Consider the following 23,711-nt stretch of genomic DNA (forward strand, 5'->3'; position numbering starts at 1 on the left):
GACTGCCTTCGGCTCAGGTCATGATCCTGGAGTCCCTGGATCGAGTCCCGCATCGGGCTCCCTGCTCGGCAGGGAGTCTGCTTCTCCCTCTGACCCTCCTCCCTCTCATGCTCTCTGTATCTCATTCTCTCTGTCTCAAATAAATAAATAAAATCCTTAAAAAAAAAAAAAAAAAAAAAAAAGATTCTTTCTCTCTCCCTCTCCCTTTGCCCCTACCCTGCTGCTCACGCACACTCTCTCTCTCTCTCTCTCTTAAAAAAAACAAAAACAAAAACAAACTCATAGATGCAGAGAACAGATTGATGGTTGCCAGAGGCAGAGGGCAGGGAGTGGTGAAATGGGTGAAAGGAGTTCAAAGGTACAAACTTCCAGTTATAAAATAAGTCATGAGAATATAATGTATAGCATGGTGAATATACTTAATAATACTGCATCACATATTTAAAAGTTGCTAAGAGAGTATATCTTAAAAGTCTTCATCACAAGAAAAAAATTTGTAATTATGTATGGGGATGGATGTTAACTAGAGTTAATGTGGCGATCATTTTGCAATATATACAAATATCGAATCATTATGGTGTACACTTGAAACTAATATAATGTTATATGGCAATTATATACCTCAATAAAAAGTGATAATCCTGTTTATTCTTATGGCAACAGATGGTCAATACCAACTGGACCAGTGTATCCCATTTTGTTCTCTTGGGCATTTCTACCCACCCAGAGCAGATTCCACTCTTCCTTCTTTTTCTACTGATGTATGCAATCAACATTTCTGGGAACTTTGCCATCATCACACTGATTATCTATACTCCACGCCTCCACACCTCCATGTACATCTTCCTCAGTAACTTGGCTTTGGCAGATGTCTGCTTCACTTCTACCACAGTCCCCAAGATGCTGCAGAACATTTTCTCTCCTACAAAAGCTATTTCCTACATGGGATGCTTAGCCCAGACTTATTTCTTCATTTGCTTTGCAGCCATGGAAAACTTCCTTCTGGCTGTGATGGCCTATGACAGATACATCGCCATCTGCTACCCTTTCCGCTACCCTATGATCCTGACCAGAACGTTGTGTTCACAGATGGTGGCTCTGTGCCATATCCTCTCCCATCTTCATGCCCTGCTGCACACCTTTCTCATGGGCCGATTGATCTTCTGTGCAGATAACAAGATCCCGCATTTCTTCTGTGACCTCTACCCTCTGATGAAGATTTCCTGCTCCAGCCCCTACCTCAACACCCTGATGATTCACAGAGAGGGTGTTATTGTCATCAATGGTGCTCTGGCCTTCATCATTACCTCCTGTGCCCACATCATCTCAGTGGTCCTCCAGAGCCCCTCAGCCAAGAGCAAGTGGAGAGCCTTTTCTACCTGTGGCTCCCACCTCACTGTGGTGGCTATCTTCTATGGCACACTCTCATGGGTCTACTTCAGGCCCCTTACCAGCTATTCAGTGACTGAGGGTCGCATCCTGACAGTCATGTACACGGTGGTAACCCCCATGTTGAATCCCTTCATTTATAGCCTGAGGAATGGGGATGTCAAGGGAGCCTGCAGAAAATGGGTGAGCAGAATATGGACTTCTTTCTTTAGACAAAACCCCAAAACACAGTTCCTAGTTTTCCCAGTGATTCTGGGGAAACAGTTTTGTCCCTTACACATCTGTTTCTTTTAGAACTTCCCAGAAATACCTAAATTAGTTACATATTATGGATTTTCCCATTGAATATTGTCCTGACCTATCCCTTAAACCAAAGCACATGAGACCATGTATTTAGCGCAAACCACTAGCATGACTTTAATTATAATTGAGTGTACTCTGGGCCTGCCATTAAACAACAGGGTTGTAACATACTTAGATATAGGCAACAGAAAATAATTCTCGTTGATTCATAGAGGGAAATAAGTTTATTGAAAGTGTATGTGGAACTCCTGAATTTCCACAAAGGCTAAGCAACCAGGCTCAATAAAATGGACAAGACTAAGAAAGGTCATATAGTCAGAACCACAGTCAAAATCATATCCCAGAATTGTCTGATGAGGTCACTGCTGTAGACACTAAACTCTTTTCACTTATACCGCCACCAATACTATCAGCAATAGTCACTGCGCATAGCCCCCAGAGGCCTGAAAACTAGATGTGACCACCTCCAGAAAAAAAATTGCCCACTTCTTGTTCTTTACACCAATACATCTAGATCAAAATAAGGTGATCCATGCGGCTGGCCAAGACTTGGTCACATGTCCCTGCTCTAGTTCCCAGGGAAACTGAGCAAGCAATACTGCTGCTTTTATTTTCTCTAAGTGGGAGAGAGGTTCTGCCTCCCACCAAGACAAATGAAATGGTGGAACTACTCCAGTATGGGAAGAGGGACATGATGACAAGTGTTTACTGTATAGGGTCAGAAGTCACAGATGTTGCAGAATTAAGCACTGTCATTCTTGTGCATCTATTGTACTTGTATGAGTTAATTTAGTAGTCAGTATCAGTGAAATAATGTAAAGGGCTCTCCAACTTGCATTTTCTTAACCTTCATTAGCTGCACCATTCAAGGATAACTTAACTCCTTTTATCTCGGCATGCTCCTAATCTTCTCTGTAGCTGATATTTGGAACCTGACTATTTCACTGGGTATTTGCCTGCTGATCGATCAGTTCTGGAAATGAGAAATAGGTCCAAGAGCCAAAATGTCTACTAAAATGTCAATTCTTTAGTTTCATGGGTGTTTCCAGTTTCCTTTTCAAAAGGAAAAGGTGAGAAGGACCTCCCTGGACATGGGGCAGAAGTTGCAAGTGCAGGCTGATTTATAGGCCATTTGACAGTAGAAAGTTTCTTTTATAGGATATAAGCAGTTAATGCCACTGAACTGAGAAGAAGCTAAAACTGTGGCAAATCTGTGTAATGAGCTAGAAGAAGGGTTTCTTGAGACCTTTATGTAAGCCTTGGTCACCATCAAAACTGGTTTGAGGAGCTACACTCCTTAAGTTTTTGGCTGCATCAGGATAATAAATTCTTCCAAGATAAAGGGGGCCTAACATTTATAAAATGATAATAACAAGGCAATGAAACCAACTTTTGGTTACTTAACTCTGGTTCTTCACATTTTCCAGAAAGTATCTTATATACCCAATATTCTTCTTTTGGATTCCACTGTTTCCCCTTATTTTCTTTCCTGCCTCCTTGGTCCACCTTCCTCCTTTCTGTCTTTAGGCGTCAGTTCCATGGCTGAACCTACTTTACCAAATGATTTGCCTCAGCTGTTAGCATTGTAGCCTCTTCTAACTAGCCCCAAATGCCCCCACTGAAAGAACTTTCTTAAGGTAAAGAAATTGACAGGAGAGTAAATTAATATATTAATAATTGAAGAGCAACTGGGAAATGCTATGAAATAATTTTGTATTTAGATGATACACTTCCACTTCTAGGAGTTTATCTCATAGAATTAATATATGTAAGGAATGAATATTATATATATATATGTAAATACACTCATATATTTTATGTTCAATACACTTTTGTCTAGGATAGTGAAAAATTAGAAATCATCTTCATGCATGCTAATGGAATTCTGGTTCATTTTGTTTTGTAGTTAGATAGATAGTGTTATCTGTTCACAGTTCTTCCTTACTTTCCTGTCTTTGCCATGGCTTTGCTGGGGCAGAATACACATCTCCATCCCATTGACTTTGGGCTGGCTTTAGCTAGCAGTTTATTAACAGGCATAACAAATGCTGTTTCCAATAAAAAGATTTGAATGGGTTCAGATCATTTGGTTTACCCTCTTGAGCTCTGGCCTTCACCACGAGAAGAAAAGCTCATCTCATGTAGCTAAGGCCCCTTAGCTTGAATCTCAGAATGAGAAACACATAGACCAGACCTGAACTTGACCCAGGGTCTGAAACACAGTTCCCTCTTTCAACCTGCAGACTTTTTTTTTTTAAAAGCTAAGGCTGAGTTGTCATCCAGAAATGTTGAATGGTATGCTTTATTTTATTTTATTTTATTTTTAATAAGATTTTATTTATTTGATAGAGAGAGAGCGAGAGCAGGAACACAGCAGGGGGAGTGGGAGAGGGAGAAGCAGGCTTCCTACTGAGCAGGGAGCCTGACACAGGGCCCTATCCCAGGACCCTGGGATCATGACCTGCGCTGAAGGCAGACGCTTAACGACTAAGCCACTCAGGTGCCCCTCACCTGCAGACTTTTGACTGAGAAATAAATGTCTGTTGTTATAAGCCACTGAGGTTTGGGGTTGTCTTTTATTCAGTACTTTGAAGGAAATCTCAACCAAAACAATACACACATATTATGAACTGCTGTTCAGTCAATAAAAAAAATGAGGCAGATTAATTACTGGCCTTACTCTCATTTCATCAATAGCCTTTAGGTACATACAGATATCCAAACCTTTAACCACCAACTCTTTGTTCTTTTCTCTCATTATTTCTTCATCTGTAGGCTATTGATAGTAATAATAATAATAATAGTATACACACATATGGTACTCATAAGCTGGTCTATTATTATGAGTGCTTTACATAGATTTTATTCATAAAATCCTTTTGACAATCCTAAATTATAGGTACTGTTTCTCTCTTCTTTACAGATGGATAACTGAGGCAGAGTAGTTGGATCATTGTCAAAGATCACTATAGTGTAAGTCCTACAGTTGGTTTTACTTTTTGTAGACCAAGTACTTGACTTAGCTTTGATTTTGGAGGTTGATTTTGGGTTCCGCATCAAAAGGCTATCTCAATAAATACATTGCCAGCCACACTGACTAGTAAAGAGCCAGAACCTTCCAACCTCCTATGCCACTGCCCCCCTGCTCATTTGTTTCAGAAATCTTGGTTGATTTATATTAACGGACTATTTGTTTTTCTCTTCCCACACTTTAAACTCCTGCTCTTATGTTTTAAGTCCACCCATAGAATCAACCTGTGAAACCCAAGGACCCTTCCCTCAACCTCAATAAAAACAGAACACCAAGCCCATGCTCTCCCATGCTTTCTCTCTACCTGTGACCTCACTGTGTGGCCCCAGGTGTGCAATATGCTTTCCAGGACCTGAGAGTAATAAAACTTGTTTTTTTCAAAGTTTCCTGATTATCACTGAGGTTATCTTGAAATCATAATAACTATAAGGGCAGGTCCAGGTACGACGCTGGTTACCAATAGCCTGAGAAAAAAACCACATGGCAAGTAATGACAATAGTGGGTTTCTAATTTGTGTTATCTGGCTCCAGAGTCCATCCCCCTGAACATGACCCTACACCACCTTCAACAAAACCCCTTAGCATTTTCCCTTGGGTTTCTGAACTCTATTTCATTCTGACCTCTTCAAGGAGAATAATTTCTGGAAAATCATGTTTGCACCGAAGAGCTACTTACTTCTATTGTTTCAGTGTAATTATAATTATACTGCCCCCTTTATCTCTCAAAGGTATGTTTCTTTACACCAACAATACAGAGACTGTCACATATAAATAAATGGTTCTACCCATTTCCATAGTCCATCCTTGATTCTTCTTTTCCCCTTACATATTACATCAAGTCTATCAGCGTGCTTAAAGAGCTCTACTTGCCATATGTCCCAAATGGGACCACCTACTTCTGGTGTTAGAGCCACTGTGAAGACTCTCTCTCCCAGTCTCTATTACCAGTGACCTATACTGTCTTTTATGGAGTGACATAAAAGTTCAGATGGAATAATTCAGTCACTGTAAGTACTGAACTGCTTATTATTACTGTGAGTTGAAAATAACAGGAGACTGTAAAATTATTACAATTTTAAAAGAGTTTTAGGCTATTCTATGGTCTACTCAAAAATCACTCTCCTGGGTGAAACACCTATACGCTGAAAACTATAAAATGTTGATGAAAGAAACTGGAGACCACACAAATAAATGCGAAGATATTCCATGCTTATAGATTGGGAGAACAAATGTTGTTAAAATGTTCATACTACCAAAAGCAATCTACAGATTTAATGCAATCCTTCTCAAAATACCAACAGCATTTTTCACCAAGCTAGAACAAATAATCCTAAAACTTGTATGAAACCACTAAAGACCCTGAATAACCAAAGCAATCTTGAAAAAGAAGAACAAAAGTGGAGGTATCACAATCCCAGATTTCAAGATATACTACAAGGCTGTAATAAAACAGTATATATAGTACTGGTACAAAAATAGACACATAGATCAATGGAACAGAATAAAGAGCCCAGAAATAAGCCCACAATTATATGGTCAATTAATCTTTGACAAAAGAGGCAAGAATATGAAATGGGAAAAAGATAGTCTCTTCAACAAATGGTGTTGGGAATAGCTGGACAGCTACATGCAAAACAATGAAACTGGACCACTTTCTTGTACCATACACAAAAATAAACTCAGAAAGGATTAAAGATATAAATGTAAGACAGGAAACCATAAAAATCCTAGAAGAGAGCACAGGCAGTAATTTCTCTGACATTGGCCATAGCAACTTTTTTCTAGATATGTCCCTGAGACAAAGGAAAGAAAAGCAAAAATAAACTATTGAAACTACATCAAAATAAAAAGCTTCTGCACAGCAAAGGAAACACTCAATGAAACAAAAAGACAACCTACTAAATGGGAGAAGATATTTGCCAATTATATCTGATAAGGGCTTAGTATCCCAAATATATAAATAACTTACACAACTCAACACCAAAAACCCACAAATAATCCAATTAAAAATGGGCAGAAGACATGAACAGACATTTCTCCAAAGACCTACAGATGGCCAACAGACACATGAAAAGATACTCATCATCCCCCACTTATCATCAGAGAAATGCAAATCAAAACTACAATGAGATATCACCTTACACCTGTCAGAACGCCACAATATCACTAAGATGATCAAAGTTCTGCAGGCCTTACTGATGTATAATAATTTGGCTTAGTAATCCCCTATGCCCCATATTAGTTTTGAAAGATGAGAGGTTCAGGTTTGGTGATCTAAAAACATCTGTCCAGGGGGTGCCTAGGTGGGTCAGTTGGTTAAGTATCTGACTCTTGATTTCGGCTCAGGTCATGATCTCAGGGTCATGAGATGGAGCCCCACGTTAGGCTCTGTGCTCAGCATGGAGTCTGCTTGAGATTCTCTCTCTTCCCCTCCTTGTGCCCCTCCCCCATTCTCTCTCTCTCTAATAAATAAATAAAATCTTTTAAAAAAATAAATCAATAAAAACATCTGTTCAGTTCCAATATGATGAGATTCTAGGTCAGTCAATGGGGACCAGAACTATTTATTCATGAACTCACTTCTTCCTGAATCCAAAAAAGAGGGAGCCAACAAGGAAAATTATTCCACAGGAATGTGAACCATACCAGTTATTAGGAATGTAACCCATCTATATGAGGCATTTTCTTTTTTTTTTTTTTTTAAGATTTTATTTATTTGCGAGAGAGAGAATGAGAGACAGAGAGCATGAGAGGGAGGAGGGTCAGAGGGAGAAGCAGACTCCCCGCCGAGCAGGGAGCCCGATGTGGGACTCGATCCCAGGACTCCAGGATCATGACCTGAGCCGAAGGCAGTCGCTTAACCAACTGAGCCACCCAGGCGCCCTATATGAGGCATTTTCAAGTTAGATCTTAACTCCTTGGGCTCAGGAGATGTGCTGCCATCCCCTGTTTACCTAGGAACCACGTTGGAAGTTTCCTGAGATGCAGAGTTTCCTGAAAAGCCTTCGCAGAGCTCTCTTAACTTCCTGGTTCCTCAGGCTATAGATCAGTGGGTTTAGCATAGGGGTAGCTACTGTGTAAAAGACGGCAACTTGGCAATCCTGGTCCAAGTCATAGCTGGAAGATGGCCGGAGGTACATGCCGATCACAGAGCCATACAGGAGCAGCACAACCAGAATGTGGGAGCTACATGTGGACAGGGCTTTGCACAGGGCAGCAACTGAGTGCATGTAGGCTATGGCAACGCCAATGCGGGCATGGGAGCCTAAAATGAAGAAGAAGGGGCTGACCACCACAGCTACACCCTCAGTACATATTAGCATTTCATTGACCACTGGTTGGGTGCAGGAGAACTTCAGCAAGGGTGTGATGTCACAGAAGAAGTGGGTGACCTGGTTGTCGCAAAAAGGTAAGCGGGTGACCAACACACTATAAAGGAGGTTGTTAGGCTGACGACCACCCATGAGGTCAAGGTTATGCGTAGACAGAGGTGATGGCTGATGATGGCAGAGTATCTTAAGGGGTCACAGATGGCAACATAGCGGTCATAGGCCATGGCAGCCAGCAAGTGACCTTCCATGCTGCCCACAGCCATAAAAAAGAACAGCTGGATCATGCAGCAATCAAAGGAGATGGTTCTGTTTACAGACAGTGTGTGCTGTGTTGGGGAACAGTGATGGTTGTCAGAAACATATCAATAGAGGAAAGCTGACTGAACAGGAAATACATTGGTGTCTGAAGCTTGGGGTCTGTGAGGGCAACAATTACTAATAGGGCATTGCCCAGAAGTGCTACCAGGTACATGGCAAGGAAAATCCCAAGAATAACTGGCTGCATCTCTGGCCAGCTGGACAGGCCCAATAAGACAAATTCAGTTACTTCTGTCCTGTTTCTAGTGGCCATAACACATGATCAATATCACCCGCAAACAGCAAGTGTTAGGATCAAATAATGCTCAAGTTTACTCTAGGATAGCTTTAGGAAACATCTTTTCTTGCATGGATGCCCCTAGTTTCCAAAAGAGCTTTTTCTTTCATCTCTTTCCTTTGTCATTATCTTTCTATCCATCCACTCAAGTACCCACCCACACTCTTTAGTTTATTCCAGGCTCATTTATTGACCACTTACAATCTCTTGATGTGATATATATTAAGGGCAGTATGATAAATCACACATGGTCCCTGTATAACAAAGAAGGCATCATTAAATACAGAATTTCTTTGTTGTTTGCTATGCGCTGAAGAGCATACCAAATATCATACATTTAATTGTCACAACAATACCATATGGTACAAACTACTTTTATATTACAGATGAGAGAGCTAAAGCAAAGAGACTACTTTGTTCAAGGTCTTATTGGCTCTGAGAGGCAAAACCTGGACTCAACCCTGTATAGTTTTATTAGACATAAGCACCACATTTTTTTTAAAGATTTTTATTTATTTATTAGAGAGAGAGAGTACAAGTAGGCAGAGAGGCAGGCAGAGGGAGAGGGAGAAGCAGGCTCCCCTCTGAGCAGGGAGCCCGATGCGGGACTCGATCCCAGGACCCTGGGATCATGACCTGAGCCGAAGGCAGCCGCTTAACTGACTGAGCCACCCAGGCGCCCTAAGCACCACATTTTGCTGATTGTCAGAGTTGTAAAGAAAAGGGAACTATGTCAAGGCTCCAGGCAGGTGTCCAAGTCTCTATATCTTTGATGGAGCACTGGAGTGAAGATCTGGTCCTAACTTTGTATGTCCAGAAGCTACTGTTCTTTTGGTAGGGGAATTCTTGTTCCATTAAGTCAACTAAACTTACCTGGGATGAGACTAGAAATGATTAACATCATCATTGATTTTATTAATGATCAATTTTCTTTTTTTCTTATGTTATGTTAGTCACCATACAGTACTTCATTAGTTTTTGATGTAGTGTTCCATGATTCATTGTTTGTGTATAATACCCAGTGCTCATTGCAATGATTAATTTTCAATAAATAATGTAATCTGCCAATGGATGGGAGTCTTGTTTCCTTTCAGCTCAGGTTTTCCCTATAGGCAGATGTACATGGTACACCAAAGAGGTAACATTTTGAGGCCACTATATGGATAAGGATATTTCAGTGAAATACTATATTTTTTTCATGAATGAGAGAAAAATTGTTAAAATAGTAAAGTAAAAAGAATATACAATAAAAAGCAGAGTCTCTAACCCTAACTTTACTTCATGGTTAGTTTTCTCTCTTCCGGTGGTTCACACCTCTATGCCTCTAAATCATAAACCACTTGTTTACGTATCTATGTACCAGTTTTATCAATTTATCTTCTGGCTCTCTATTATGAAAGATGAAGTTTTACCTTGTTTACATTGTCCCCATTCTTCTCTCATCCTTTCCCCAATTTTTGATGATTATTTTAGTTCTTAAATTAGTTGCTTTTCTGCTTTTAAATGGTATACTTAAATCTATATTTCTTATTCCATCAACTTCAGACTCCACTTCTCTTCCTCATCCCTGTACCCTTCAACCTTTGGAAAGCTGTATCTTGACTTGTACATTGTCAAAATTGAAGACATATAAATTGAGTTGTAACCACAGTTAACTTTCCAGGTAAAAGCTAAAAATTAGTAGACCACATTTACATTAGTTTAAACTACATAAATATTTTTCACGCAGAGCCAAATGATGTGCTACAGTTGCATTTATTCTTTGATGAATTCAGTGTTAAACCCCACTAAAGGAGAGTATTCCTAATATTCAGATAAAGAATCAAAACTATTTTAAGGACATCTCTCTTGGCGATTTTCTTTACTCTAAAGATCATGAAACAGGAGCTTAAAAGGTAACAAAAACTTATATTTTCCTTTTAGTATTTATTTCTTCCTGTATCCTTCTCTATGTCTGTGGATATAGATCAAGCTATACCCTCTTGCAATCCTATTACTCATTCAAGGCAGCAGCCATACAAAGACTTCCACAGGGAGATATAAATGAAGGTGAACAGAAAGGATGGGAAGGAAGAGAGATGGGATAAGTCCCTTCACGGGTAAAGGGTGAAAGAAAAAGATCTCCAAGAAGGAAAAAGTAGCAAAGGGTATAGATTTATCCATTATGGGAAGAATGTAATAACATAGAGTCCATTTTCTTCCAAAAAAAGCAAAACTGCATTTGTAAACTAATTATATGCAAAAAGAGTAATAAGCAGTGGTAGTGCTCTTGTTGGCTGATTTCTTCAAGACTCATTTCAATAATATAAATAAATAAATAAATAAGGGGAAAAAAAGACTCATTTCTGTATACTTTCTATTTCCCAATATCTCAACAATAGTCTCATCAGAGTCTAAGTTCTGGAGGTCCTGTTTAGACAACTTTGAGGGATCAAGGATGCTGATGCTAGGGGGAGATAGAGAAAGGAGTAGTCCATTTAGGAAAGGTATGAAGATATACACATATACAGATTTGAACACCTTAAGACAGTAAACTAAATTGAAATTGGAGAGAGAGAAAAAAAAGTAAGAATCCCTGGAATGAAACAGAAAAGGATCTCAGGTTTCCTCATTTCCACCTGGTTCTTCGGGGACATCTAAAATCATGGAGAAGGAACAGAGCTAGGGTGTCAAGCCTTAATTCTGCTTATTCTCATCTTTCTTCCGTGATGGAAGAACCAAAAGACATGAGATCATTCACTGCTTTATCAATATCTAAATATTAGGAATATGCTCTATTAAATGCTTCTTGGTCTAAATTCTATTTCTAGTCTGTTCCCCTGTGTTGATGAATCATAAAGTTTGAATCTGAGATGCATAAATCAGAACCTCCTTTTCTCTGTCTCAAAAATGTATGTTCCAAATTATCACAAAATAAATTCGGTCCTCTGTCACACATTTCTTGCACCAGAGAACTGTAAAATGTCTTTCCATTCCCTCTCTGATTTCATGACTATATTCTCCATCTAAGCCTTCATATTTTCACTTAAAATCCTATTTTTTTCTGTGTTATAACTGACAATGCTTCTATCCCATTGCTTCCCTTGACTATAATATTTGTACTTCATTCTATCCTTTGATCTTCTTGGCACCAATATCACACCATTTTCTAAAAGAGGATAATGATTATTTTCTGTGCCCTTTCTGTTTACTATGAGGGCAGAGTATAACCTTATTCTCACCTTTTCTCTGTATCTAACACCATACACTCAAGATAGAAAGTATGAATAGAGCTGTGCTCCTTCACCATGTTCTTACAAAATTAAGGATTCCCTTTTCATCATTTTCTGTAAAAGCCTTCCTATATGGTAGCTCATCCCAAAGAAGCAGCATCACTTACACGGACTCATTCTACCAACCCCAAGAGCCTCCAACTGTGTTCAGATGAAATATTAATTCAAGGGGCTGAGCCCATCTACCTTCCTCCATCAGCTGGGACTATAGCTCCAGAGTCTGCTCCTTCTCCTTCCTTATACCTAGATCTCACCATAGAGCTTCTGAAAACAATTGTGTCTATAGGGAAGATCTACCCTTTGAGGGACACCATAGCCTTCCTTGCATAATGTCAATAGTTGAGCAAGAAAAAATCCCAAGAGGAAATTGATTCCTATTTCATCATTTCAAGAAGCCAGTTTTCCCAACCTATCCTTCCTGTTATTGAGTGTTTGTTACTAATCCAAACAGCTTAACCCAGCTGAATTAGCTGCAAGGCATGAGGCTTTATGAAATACCAGTGGGACAACTCTGACCAATGCTACGTTTCTATTCTCCTCTCCAATGACTTCCGCATTTCCTGTCCTCATCCAATTGCATCCTTTGCTGAATTTCATCTACCCATTTTGCTTATCTATTTTAGAACTATCATCCACAGAATACCTGATTTGAACAAGCCTTTGAGTATAAAAGCAGCAGCAGGAAGTGGAGCACCACCCTGAAAAATCTGACATTATATGCCAATTGGATATTCTTTGTCCTACTATAAAGTAACAACGACATATGGCTTATTGATATAGATTAGATATTGTGGAAATGACTATAAATTGGATACATACCAGTACTGTCCACCATTAACCTGCACAGAAGAAGCTTAGTTACAAACTAGAAAAACTAAATTATTAACTGACAAATATGATCAGAATTCAGTGGAAACAAAGAGATTTTACTCAATCAAAATAATATTAATTTCCTCAAAAAATGTAATACATTTATTTTTGTTTGCAGAGGATCTATTTGACTTTCTAAAAGCCCTCCTTACTTTGGGAAAGTGACTTATTTCCCCAGTGGATACAGGCTGATGACATTGTCAAATGGATGTGATTCATTTCTATCAGTCTCATTCTGAGCAGACAGTCTGGATTTTAGACTGTTCTTTCCTCCTTCCACCTGATTTCTTACCCCTTCCATACACATATACCTCTGCTTTAATTATTGCTCTAATGAGTAGATCTAGACATTGAATAGCAACAGCTGCTAATTTCACCAAAAAGTGACCTAACCAGACATTACATCTCCCACACCACCTATGGAGTAATCTCTCCTTTCCAAAAATCAAACATGAATCTGATAAAGCTTCTACATCCAACTTCCAACTTATGGAAAATACAGAGCACAGAGGAACACATTAAACTGCAATATAATGATGAACTCACACAAATCCAGACTATAGGGAATTCCACAGGAAAATTACATGATATCGTCTACAAGTAAATTGCCAGAGATAGAAGACAGCAGGGGAAAGAGGAAGAAAAAAGGGAAGGGAGGAAAGAAAGAGAGAAGAAAGAGACTGAAAAGACCAAATAACCAGTCACAATATGTAAACCTTATTTGGGTTCTAATTCTTAAAAACTATAAAAACATTTTATTATATTTATGAAACAACTGGAAATTTCAACACTGACTGGCCATTTGATAGTATTAAAATAATTTGTTTCTTTTTAAAGATTTTATTTATTCACTTGACAGAGCGAGAGAGCACGAGCAGGGGGAGCAGTAGAGGGAGAGGGAGAGAAGCAGGTTCCCTGCTGAGCAGGGAGCCTGATGCAGGGCTCGATCCCAGGATCCTGGGATCATGACCTGAGCCAAAGGCAGACGTTTAACCATCTGAGCCACCCAGGTGCCCTAAAATAATTTGTTTTAGTATGAAACTTAAATCTATTTATTTTTTCTTTTTCATGAGTATTAAGGAGGGCACTTGTGATAGGCACTTGTGATTACGACTAGGTGTCGTAAATGATGACTCCCTAAGTTCTACACCTGAAATTAAAAGAATCATTTACATGAGAGACTCTGGACTCCATGAAAAAAACTGAGGGTTACAGAAAGAAGGGGTGTGGGAGGATGGGGTAACCAGGTGATGGGTATTAAGGAGGGCACGTGTGGTGATCAGCACTGGGTGTTATAGGCAACTAATGAATCGTTGAACACTACATCAAAAACTAATTATGTACAATATGCCGGCTAATTGAACATAATAATAAAAAAATAAAAAATAATAATAAATTTAAAAAAAAGAAAACCGTTTAAGAAAAGCTACAGGAGTCAAAAGAATGTGGTACTTGCAAAAGGAGAGATATATAGATCAATGCAATATAACTGAGAGTCCAGAAATAAACCCATTTAACTTTGTCAATTGACTTTTGACAAGGAAATGAAGAATGCTCAATGAAGAAAGAAGAATCTCCTCAACAAATGGTGTTGGTGAAACTGGACAGCCACAAAGAGAAAAATGAAACTGAACCCCTATCTTATACCATACACAAAAATTAGTTCAAAATGGATTAAAGACAGAAACATAAGGCCTGATAATGTAAAACGTCTGGAAGAAAATGGGGAAGAAGTTCTTTCACATTGGTCTGGGCAATGATTTTCTGGCTATGACACCAAAAACACAAACAACAAAAGCATAATCAAGTGAGACTATATCAAACTAAAAAGCTTCTGCACAGCAAAAGCTTATAGCATTATTCACAATAGCCAAGATATGGAAACAACCTAAGTGTCCGTCAACAGAAAAAATGGATTAAAAAGATGTGAGATTTATATATATATAAATAATATATATCTATTATATATATAATATAATACAAAATACAATACTGTATTGTAAACTTCAAAATTGCTAAGAGACTAGATCTTCATTTTTCCCACCACAAAAAAGATGAAAATTACATGACTTGGTAGAAGTGTTAGCTCACACTTTGGTGGTACAGCAGTCTCCTCTTATCTGTGGTTTCCTTTTCTGCAGTTTCAGCTACCTGTGGTCAACTGCATTCCAGAAGCAGATGATCCTCCTCCTGATGTATTATCAGAAGGTCAACAGCAGCGTAATCCTGTATCACAATGTCTACATCATTGACCTCACTTCATCTCACCACATAAGCATTTCATCACCTCACATCATCACAAGAAGGGTGAGTACTGTACAAAAGATATTTTCAGAGAGACAGACTATATTCACATAACTTTTATTACAGCATATTGTTATAATTGTTCTCTGTTTTGTTATTGTTTATTACTGTTAATCTCTTACTCTGCCTAATTTATAAATTAAACTTTATCATAGTTACATATGTATAGGAAAAACATAGTATATATAGGGTTTAGTACTATCTGCTGTTTCATGCAGCCACTGGGGATTTTGGAACATAACCCCCAAGGGTAAGGGGAACTACTGTAATATTGCAACACATAAATGTATCAAATCAACATATTATACACCTTAAACCTGCAATATTATATTTCACTTATATCTTAGTAAAAAAAAAAAGTTAATGGTACTATCAGTGTTGTACGGTGACAGATGGTAGCTACACTTTTTTTTTTTTAAAGATTTTATTTATTTATTTGACAGAGAAAGAGATAGCGAGAGCAGGAACACAAGCAGGGGGAGTGGGAGAGGGAGAAGCAGCCTTCCTGCCAAGCAGGGAGCCCGATGCAGGACTCGATCCCAGGACCCTGGGATCATGACCTGAGCCAAAGGCAGACGCTTAACGACTGAGCCACCCAGGCGCCCGGTAGCTACACTTGTGTGAGCACAGCATAACATATAGTTATCAAACCACTACGTTGTACACCTCAAACTAATGTAACACTGTGTGTCAATTATACTTCAATAAAAAAGGAGCTCAAGAAGTATTTTTAATTATCACTGTAAATCTCATAAGAGCTAGCAAAATAGAAGTCAATGTCCAGCTCCCAAGAAGCTAATAAGCACATCCAATTTGTTTTCTTCATTGTTGAAATAGTTCACTGTTCCTTGTTTTATAGTTCCTTATGCAGCAGAGTACTTAGCTTTGCATTTTCTTTGTATATCTTATGGAAAATGTAAATAAAATTAATTTAAAATATATGAAATAGAATTTACACACATCAGAATAAGATGCTCACACTATGACAAGCCCATAGAAACTGAGGCTAAGATGTGGAATAGCAGAATCATGGCCCCTTTCACGCTCACTTTTGGGCCAATATTCGCTGAGTGGAACAGGTGTAAAATTGCCATCCCTATTTACCTAAACTGTTCCCTTCCCCTAACTTTCTGATATACACCAGCACACTTCCCACAAGCAAGCACATCAAGTTAGACGTGACCTAATTAACTTCACTGTCTCTGCTTCAGTTCAGATTTCACAGTAATATTCTCATATTTCTTCAAAACTGTGGCCTAGTGACTCATTATTATCCACTTTGATAGCTGAAGATAAACGGTCTGGGGAAGGGGTTCCCGAGGCAGGCTGATGAGGAGCCCTGAGCACATGTGGCATGTGTTCACCGCTCTGTCAGATCACCACATCACGAGCTGAATCTGGAGTTCCATAAGTTAGCCAGGCCATCCTTTCCTCGTCTTTCCAAAACCAGCCATGCTCAAACCTTCCCACTGCTTTCCTTAACTAACCAAAATGGCTCTTCAGCAGGCTTATCAGGAGTCCGCCCTCCCCCGTCCAAGCAGCCTGTGAAGTGCACTCTTGACATCCTTGTTGCGGAGGCTGTACACAAAAGGGTTGGCCAAAGGGGTAATGGCAGTGTACGTCACAGCAGCCACCATGTCCTTTTCCTGAGAGTTCTGGGAAGGAGGCTGGAAGTAGACCCAAATGATGGTGCCATAGAGGAAGCCAACCATGGTGAGGTGGGATCCACAGGTGGAGACTGCACGGTGGCGACCAGCAGCTGAAGGCAAACGTAGGATGGTGGCCCCAATGCGAGCATAGGAGAGTACAATGAGGGCACAGGGACCTAGCATGAGGAAGCCACCCTCCAAGAATATGGCCAGCTCATTGGAACGTATGTCAGAGCAAGAGGCTCGCAGAAGTGGTCGGTGGTCACAAAAGAAATGGCGAAGTTTAACATTGCCCTCAGCATCCCCAGCCCAGTAAAGAGGCAAGAGAAGTCCCACATGCAGCATGGTGTGCACTATAGACACCACCCAGCTCAAGGCCAGTAAGAAGGCACAGAGTTGGCGATTCATCACTGAATGGTAGTGTAGGGGATTACAGATGGCCACGTAACGATCTAGAGCCATGACAGAAATAACAAGTGTATCCGTAACTCCAAATGCATAGAAGAAAAAGAACTGGGCCAAGCAGCGGGCAGCAGAAATGGCTGGGTAATTAGAGACCAGATGGGCCAACAACTGGGGCAGGGTGACTGTGGACAGCCCCATGTCTATCATGGAGAGACCACGGAGCAGATAATACATAGGTGAGTGGAGCCTGGAGTCCCTGGAGATAAGCAGCATTAGAGTCATGTTCCCTATTATGGTGACCAGGTAAATAGCCAGGAACAGGAAGAAAAGGAGACCTGGGGAGACTCTAGCTTTTGAGAACCCAAGGAGCAAGAAGACTGGAGAATGTGAAGCATTAGGTGTGCAGCCCATGATGAGTGACAATGAGCCTGCCTGAAAGAGAGTTTGAATCAAAGAGCAAGTCATAGGTAGTAGGCTGGGGATCATAATAGCTCTAGTTGATTTATTTATGTTATTCAAGCTCCTTAATGACTTAAATTCAACTGACCACATGGCCCTTCTGCTAGGTCTATGACTTCACTCCTGTAACTTATTAAAGCATTTTTTCCTACTTCCTTTTCATCCACTCTAGTGGCTCATTTTCTATAATCTATAAACCTTGACAAAGTCCTTCAGCCAGTTATAAACACTTCATTCAATAGTGTCTTTTCATCCTACTGCTGCTTATCTCCTTCCAATGGCAAACTTCATGAAAAAATTCCTATACTCACTGGCTCTAACTCTTCATCTTCAATTCACACTTCATCCCACTGTAATCCTCGTGATTTCTTCTCTCCGAACCTGTAAGGAACATAATGTATCATTTAATATGTAACATATAAAGAAATGGTTTATTATAAATAGTTGATTTTTATAGTGAAATTGCTTCAGGTTGTCATAAAGTAACTTGTTTTTACTCTTGATTCCATTTTGTTGGTTAATGGCATCACCATAATCATCCATCTGGTTGTCCAAAGCAAAAGCTGGAGGAATCTCTCTCTCATCTCCTCATATTCAATCACTCCTTGACTTCCACATTTATCCTTATGTTCATCCTTTGTCCTTAATCCACTCACACTGTTTAAGCTTCAGCATCTCCTACCAGTGCTAACTTCATAGCCTCATGACTAGTTTCTCTACTTACTCCCCTGATAGATCTTCCATACCGATGCCAGAAGAAAACTTTCAACATGTGATTCCCTATTTAATGAGTCAGGGCCTTCAGAATAGAATCCAAATAGCTTCATCTGGCTTTTAAAGAACTTTTGTTGTCAATAACTAACCTATCTTACCAAGTTCGTGCTGAGACATCTACCCAGTATGTTTAAAACTAGACAGTTCTTTTTTAGTTTTCTGAACATGGTAAGCTCTCACATTTCTGTAGATCTTCACATGTTATTTTGAAAGCTTCACCTTGCTGAAATATGAGGTACTAAGCACCTTCCCACTTAACATAGGTATAAATTTTGAGAAAATATAACAATCATCCTTTTAAATTCATAACTGAGTGTTTAAGAATGTAAAGGAAATACAAGGGTTGATAATCAAGGAGGGATATGAAAAACTAATCTCTAAACTGTCCACAAGGAGGGCATGTGTTGTGATGAGCACTGGGTGTTATACACAACTAATGAATCGTTGAACACTACATCAAAAACTAATGATGTACTATATGCTGGCTAACTGAACATAACAAAAAATAAAATACAATAAACTGTCCACAATGGCATAGTGGTGGTGGTAACAGGTAGGTGGGAGGGGTATACCATTAGTCTTCATTGTCCAGAAGCTAGACAAATAACCCCGATGGTGGAACAGGACGTGAGAGTGGAGGCCTGTGTGAGGCAAAAGGTAGACACCACCACATTAATTCAGGACATTCTAAAGGGTAAGCCTTCAATGAAAGAATATACACAAACAGGAAAATGTATATATACCAGTGTCTACAGGACACCCAAAGAAAACTCGTATCTCTCATCCTGTACTTCCTGGAGAGGAAATGTCTCCCATGGGAATGCAGTTATCGGTCTGTACAGCACATGGAATGGATAAGCTTAATTACAAGACACATATGATCCTAGACCCTCAAACTGAAAAACTAACATAAAAATCATTCCCAGACTGGTAAAACCCTTGGGATACCTTTTAGAAGCAAATATAAAACTTCTCCACAAGGAGTTGCAGACTCCAGACTGTATAGGAATCCCACAAATAAAAACCAACCAAAAAGATGAGCTCACAATTCAAAATTACTAAACAAACACAGAACCTATTTATTATGAAGATAATCAGCAATCAACAAGTGATAGAATTACCTCCCCTAAATATCATAAAATTAAATAATCTGTTAGGAATTATAATTTATGTTTAAAATACTTTGTATCTAAAAGAAGGAATAAAGACTGTAAGAAATAAGATTTTATAAAAGTAAAATACAACAGATTTGGAAAAGACCAAAAATGAATTACTAGAAAATACAATATTCACATTCAAAATAAAAACTCAGTGGATGGCTTGGACAATGACTGAAGAGAGTGGCAAGTTCTGAGAAAAATACCCAGAAGAGAGTACAAAGTGACCAAGATGTGGGGAGAGGAGTCAAGACTTTTGGGGGGGAAAAAAATAAGGAGATCCACTATACACTGAATAAATCCAAGAAAAAAATCAATGAGAAAATAGAGGAAAGGAAATATTGAAGAAACAGACTGAGAATTTTCCAGACTTAATTAAAGAAATGAGGCCTCAGATTGAAGAATCACAATGACTCCCAAACAAGATAAATTTTTTAAAATCCTTGCATAGACACTACATTAGAGAAATTGCTATAGAGCAAATAAAAAGATAAAATATTTTTTTACCTTACTGATTATTTTATTTTCTTTTTTCCAAGTTTTATTTAAATTCCAGTTAGTTAACCTACAGTGTAATATCAAAGTGTAGGATTTAGTGATTCATCACTTACATACAAAGATAAAATATTAAAACCAAGCAGAGAGAAAGGAAAGATTACCTACAAAGGAAAGATTAGACTTTCTGACAGAAGACTTCTCAGCAACAATAGACTCTAGAAGGCCTCATACATCTTTATCCCAATGGGTTCTGTAGAGGCAGCCTTCGCCAATTGTCCTCCATGCACATGCTCCCTTACTCAAATTTTCTTGACATAATACTTAGAGTTGTAATTTTGTTACATGTTTTCTTAAACTATCTTTTCATTTTGAGTTCCAATTTAAAAACATCATGTCCTGACAATGAAATCTGTATGAGATTGGTTCTCAAGCTTCTTGAGACTCACTCTGTGGTTAAGTGATCCTGTGGAATACAGAAAATGGCAGCCCCAAAGCAAACTCACAATGTCTAGAAACTGCGATATATGATAGAGATGACCTTCTCAGTGTTTGAAGGAGAGGTTATTCAGTCAAATGTACTACCACAACTGCATATACCTATTGTAACTTGTGGTTTACTCATAGTATACATTAGTAGAAAGCAGAGCCACATGCATCAATAAATATAAGTCTCCAAAACATAATATTAACTTTAAAAATACCAGTTCAGAATGACAGGAAAATATGGCATATATGAAGATTTAAAGCACGTAAAAATATTGTGTAGTATATATACATATATATGTATAGTATATATACAGTATATGTATAGTATATACATATATATAGTATATGTATAATATATACATATAACCCCATATATAGTATATGTATAGTATAGTGTATGTATAGCTACTATACTGTATAGTGTATGTGTGTGTGTATACATATATATACATATATATATACTAAAACCATGCATAGGATAATGAATGCTTTATTTGAAATAGTGGTTACCTTTGGGGAAGGAGGAAAGGATAGAGGATAGGAGAGAGAAGTAGTCTGGGTTTTTTTTTAAGATTTTATTTATTTATTTGAGAGAGAGAGAGAGACAGAGAGAGAGAGAGCACAAGTGGGGATAGGGGCAGAGGGAGAAGCAGACTCCCCGCTACGCAGTGAGCTTGATGCAGGCTTGATCCCAAGACCCTGGGATCATGACCTGAGCTGAAGGCAGACGTTTAACCAACTGAACCACCCAAGCACCCAGTAGTTTGGGTTTTAACTGTATCTGTAGCCATCCAGTTTTTAAAAAATAAGAACTGGAAAAAAAAAAGAATTGAAACCAAAAAAGGTGAATCTTAAGTATTTTTTAAAGTTGGATGCTGACTATATGTATTGTCTTGGTTTCCACACATTTTTCTATATTGTGGAACTTTTCTTACTAAAATATATAAACAGTAAAGGTAAGAATAGAAACAAAAACATAGAAGCTTTAATTTTCTTATATTTTCATTATTTATTCCTTCATAAGACTAAGTATACCATTCTAGCTCAAAATAACATCCACCTCAGTTAATTCAATCCCTGTACACACACAACACTGGGACACTCATGGAGAATCCAGAATTAGGTATTATCTATCTTAGAACTGGGAGAACCAGAGGTTTATTTCCAAAACAATTTTCTAAAATCTTGTGGAAGAGAGGAAGATGTCAAAATACATGTGAAATGTTAACTATCAGACCTATAATGAGCCAATGAGCCTAGACATTTCTCTAAATTGTCTTCCCCTAACTCCAGGCATGTTCCCTGTTTCCAGTTACCATTCGTATTTCTCTGTCTTGCTGTATTAAATTCTACATTAAGTTTCTAATGGAAGTTCTTTCATTTGGGACTGACTCTAGAAATCTACAACCAGGGACAAAGTTTAGACAGGACTCTGGAATAGAAGGGAGAATTCTTCAGCAAGACTATAATAGACAAAGGTGGAGGGCTCATAACTGCCTACATTTCTCCAGCCTCAGGAACCCAGGACTAGATTAATCATAATCCCTCACTCATGCTACACCCTATTCATCAGTCCAAGCATCACCAGCTTGCTTGCTCCCTTAGTTTTGAATACTATTATAAACACCCATTAACTTGATTTTAACACAGAAACTAGAACACTGATTATAATTCATATCTATGTATACATCAGCTCACCCTGACACTTTCTGCCTAAGGTAACCAGTCCCTTGAATTTTGGATTAATCATTCCCTTTCTTTCATCAATACATGTTTATATTTGATATATATTTACTATAGGTATTCCAAGAAGAATATTGTTAAGTTTGAAATGATCTGAAATTTATAAAAGGGTAATAAAATTTAAGTAATTAGGGATTAATCAATTTTATGTCTGAATATTATACTACTTAGATTCAATGATATTATTGGGTACAGCTGCGGCTTATTTATTTTTCATTGCTACGTAATAGTCCCTTGTATGAATATACCACAATGTATTTATCCATTCTCTGTGATGTGTATTTGTGTTGCTTAGTTATTCCTGCTACAGGGTATGGGTCAAAGCAGACATAGTTTATATTTCTGTGCTCCAAGTTACTAACTCTCTCATATGGGCAAGTTTCTTGACTTGTCTGAGTCATGGATTTCTAAGATTGACATAGAAGCTATTTTTGCAAAGTTGTTAGAAGAATTAAATAAAATGCCTATTACTGTTTACAAAATTTTAAAAATGTGATCACCTCAAAAGATGCAGAAAGTGCATTTGAGAGAATTTGATACCCATTCATAACCAAAATCTCTTAGCATACTGGAAATAAAAAGAATAACCCAATAAAGTTCATCTAGTATTAACCTACAGTGAAAGTCATACTTGGTGCATCTCTAAAATAATCTCACTGAAGTTTAGGAACAAGCCAAGGATGACTACTATCAAAAGCTCTTATTCAACATTGCTTTGTAAGTCTTAGCCAATGAAGTAATGACAAGGAAAAGAAATAAAATGAATATTCAAAATTTTAAAAATATATATTTCATATTTCATAATCTATTAACCATTTGCTCCATCTTGTATAGTTAGTTTAATTAAATATAGTTTGCTTATAAAGTAATTTATTCAAATTTTGCTTCCAAGGTTATCAATAGACAGTCCTCATCATATACAATGACCTGTAACGGTGGTAGTAATAGTAGTAGTAGTAGTAATAATAAAATAAGTAACATTTGTGGACCCCTTGCTACATGACAAATAGTACAAAACACTCTACATGCATGATTTTATTAAACCTGTACTCTATGAGGTAAATACTATTTTATTCTCATTTTACACATGGGGAAACTGAGGCATAGAGAAATTAAGCAACTTGCTTAATATTGCACAGCAAGTCAGTGGCAGAACTGGAATTTTAACACAGAGAATGGTCAACATCTCAGCCACTGCTTCTTTCAACCCTTGATTTTCCTTCTCTATCAATGGCATTCTTAATCACTATCCCCCATATTCTTGATATTTGGTTTTTTCCAATCTCCTGAATACTGTAAATTGTGAATTTCATTCTCCTTTCAGTGGTTAGCTCTTTTCTATATTTTTTCTCCCTTCTTCCCCCATTCCCTTCACTGTGCAGGCTCTTCAAGAGCAAACCTGAAGCTGAGATACCACCTCACACCAGTCAGAATGGCTAAAATT

The 23,711-nt window shown here is 38.2% G+C and overlaps 3 protein-coding genes and 1 pseudogene across 3 annotated transcripts in view; 1 reads left to right on the plus strand and 3 right to left on the minus strand.

Moving 5' to 3' along the window:
• PDCL (phosducin like) overlaps positions 1-23,711 on the minus strand; it is a 74,284-nt gene that overhangs the window by 17,591 nt on the left and 32,982 nt on the right. Inside the window, exon 3 of the mRNA XM_081803538.1 lies at positions 17,921-17,990. Coding sequence (XP_081659664.1) covers positions 17,926-17,990 — 65 coding nt within the window. The 3' untranslated portion in view covers positions 17,921-17,925. The remainder of the gene's footprint in view (positions 1-17,920; positions 17,991-23,711) is intronic.
• OR1Q1 (olfactory receptor family 1 subfamily Q member 1) lies at positions 664-1,800 on the plus strand. Its single transcript, XM_006739496.2, has one exon. It carries the CDS (start codon positions 664-666, stop codon positions 1,681-1,683), a length of 1,020 nt encoding a protein of 339 aa, XP_006739559.2. The 3' UTR covers positions 1,684-1,800.
• Positions 7,636-8,696, minus strand: LOC102743728 (olfactory receptor 1J21-like; annotated as a pseudogene).
• OR1B1 (olfactory receptor family 1 subfamily B member 1) lies at positions 14,913-17,908 on the minus strand. The gene has a single exon (XM_081803537.1). It carries the CDS (start codon positions 17,700-17,702, stop codon positions 16,608-16,610), a length of 1,095 nt encoding a protein of 364 aa, XP_081659663.1. The 5' UTR covers positions 17,703-17,908; the 3' UTR covers positions 14,913-16,607.

The sequence above is a fragment of the Leptonychotes weddellii genome, chromosome 14 (genome assembly GCF_054177405.1).
Source record: "Leptonychotes weddellii isolate Sample4059 chromosome 14, ASM5417740v2, whole genome shotgun sequence".
NCBI classification, from domain to species: Eukaryota; Metazoa; Chordata; class Mammalia; order Carnivora; family Phocidae; genus Leptonychotes; species Leptonychotes weddellii.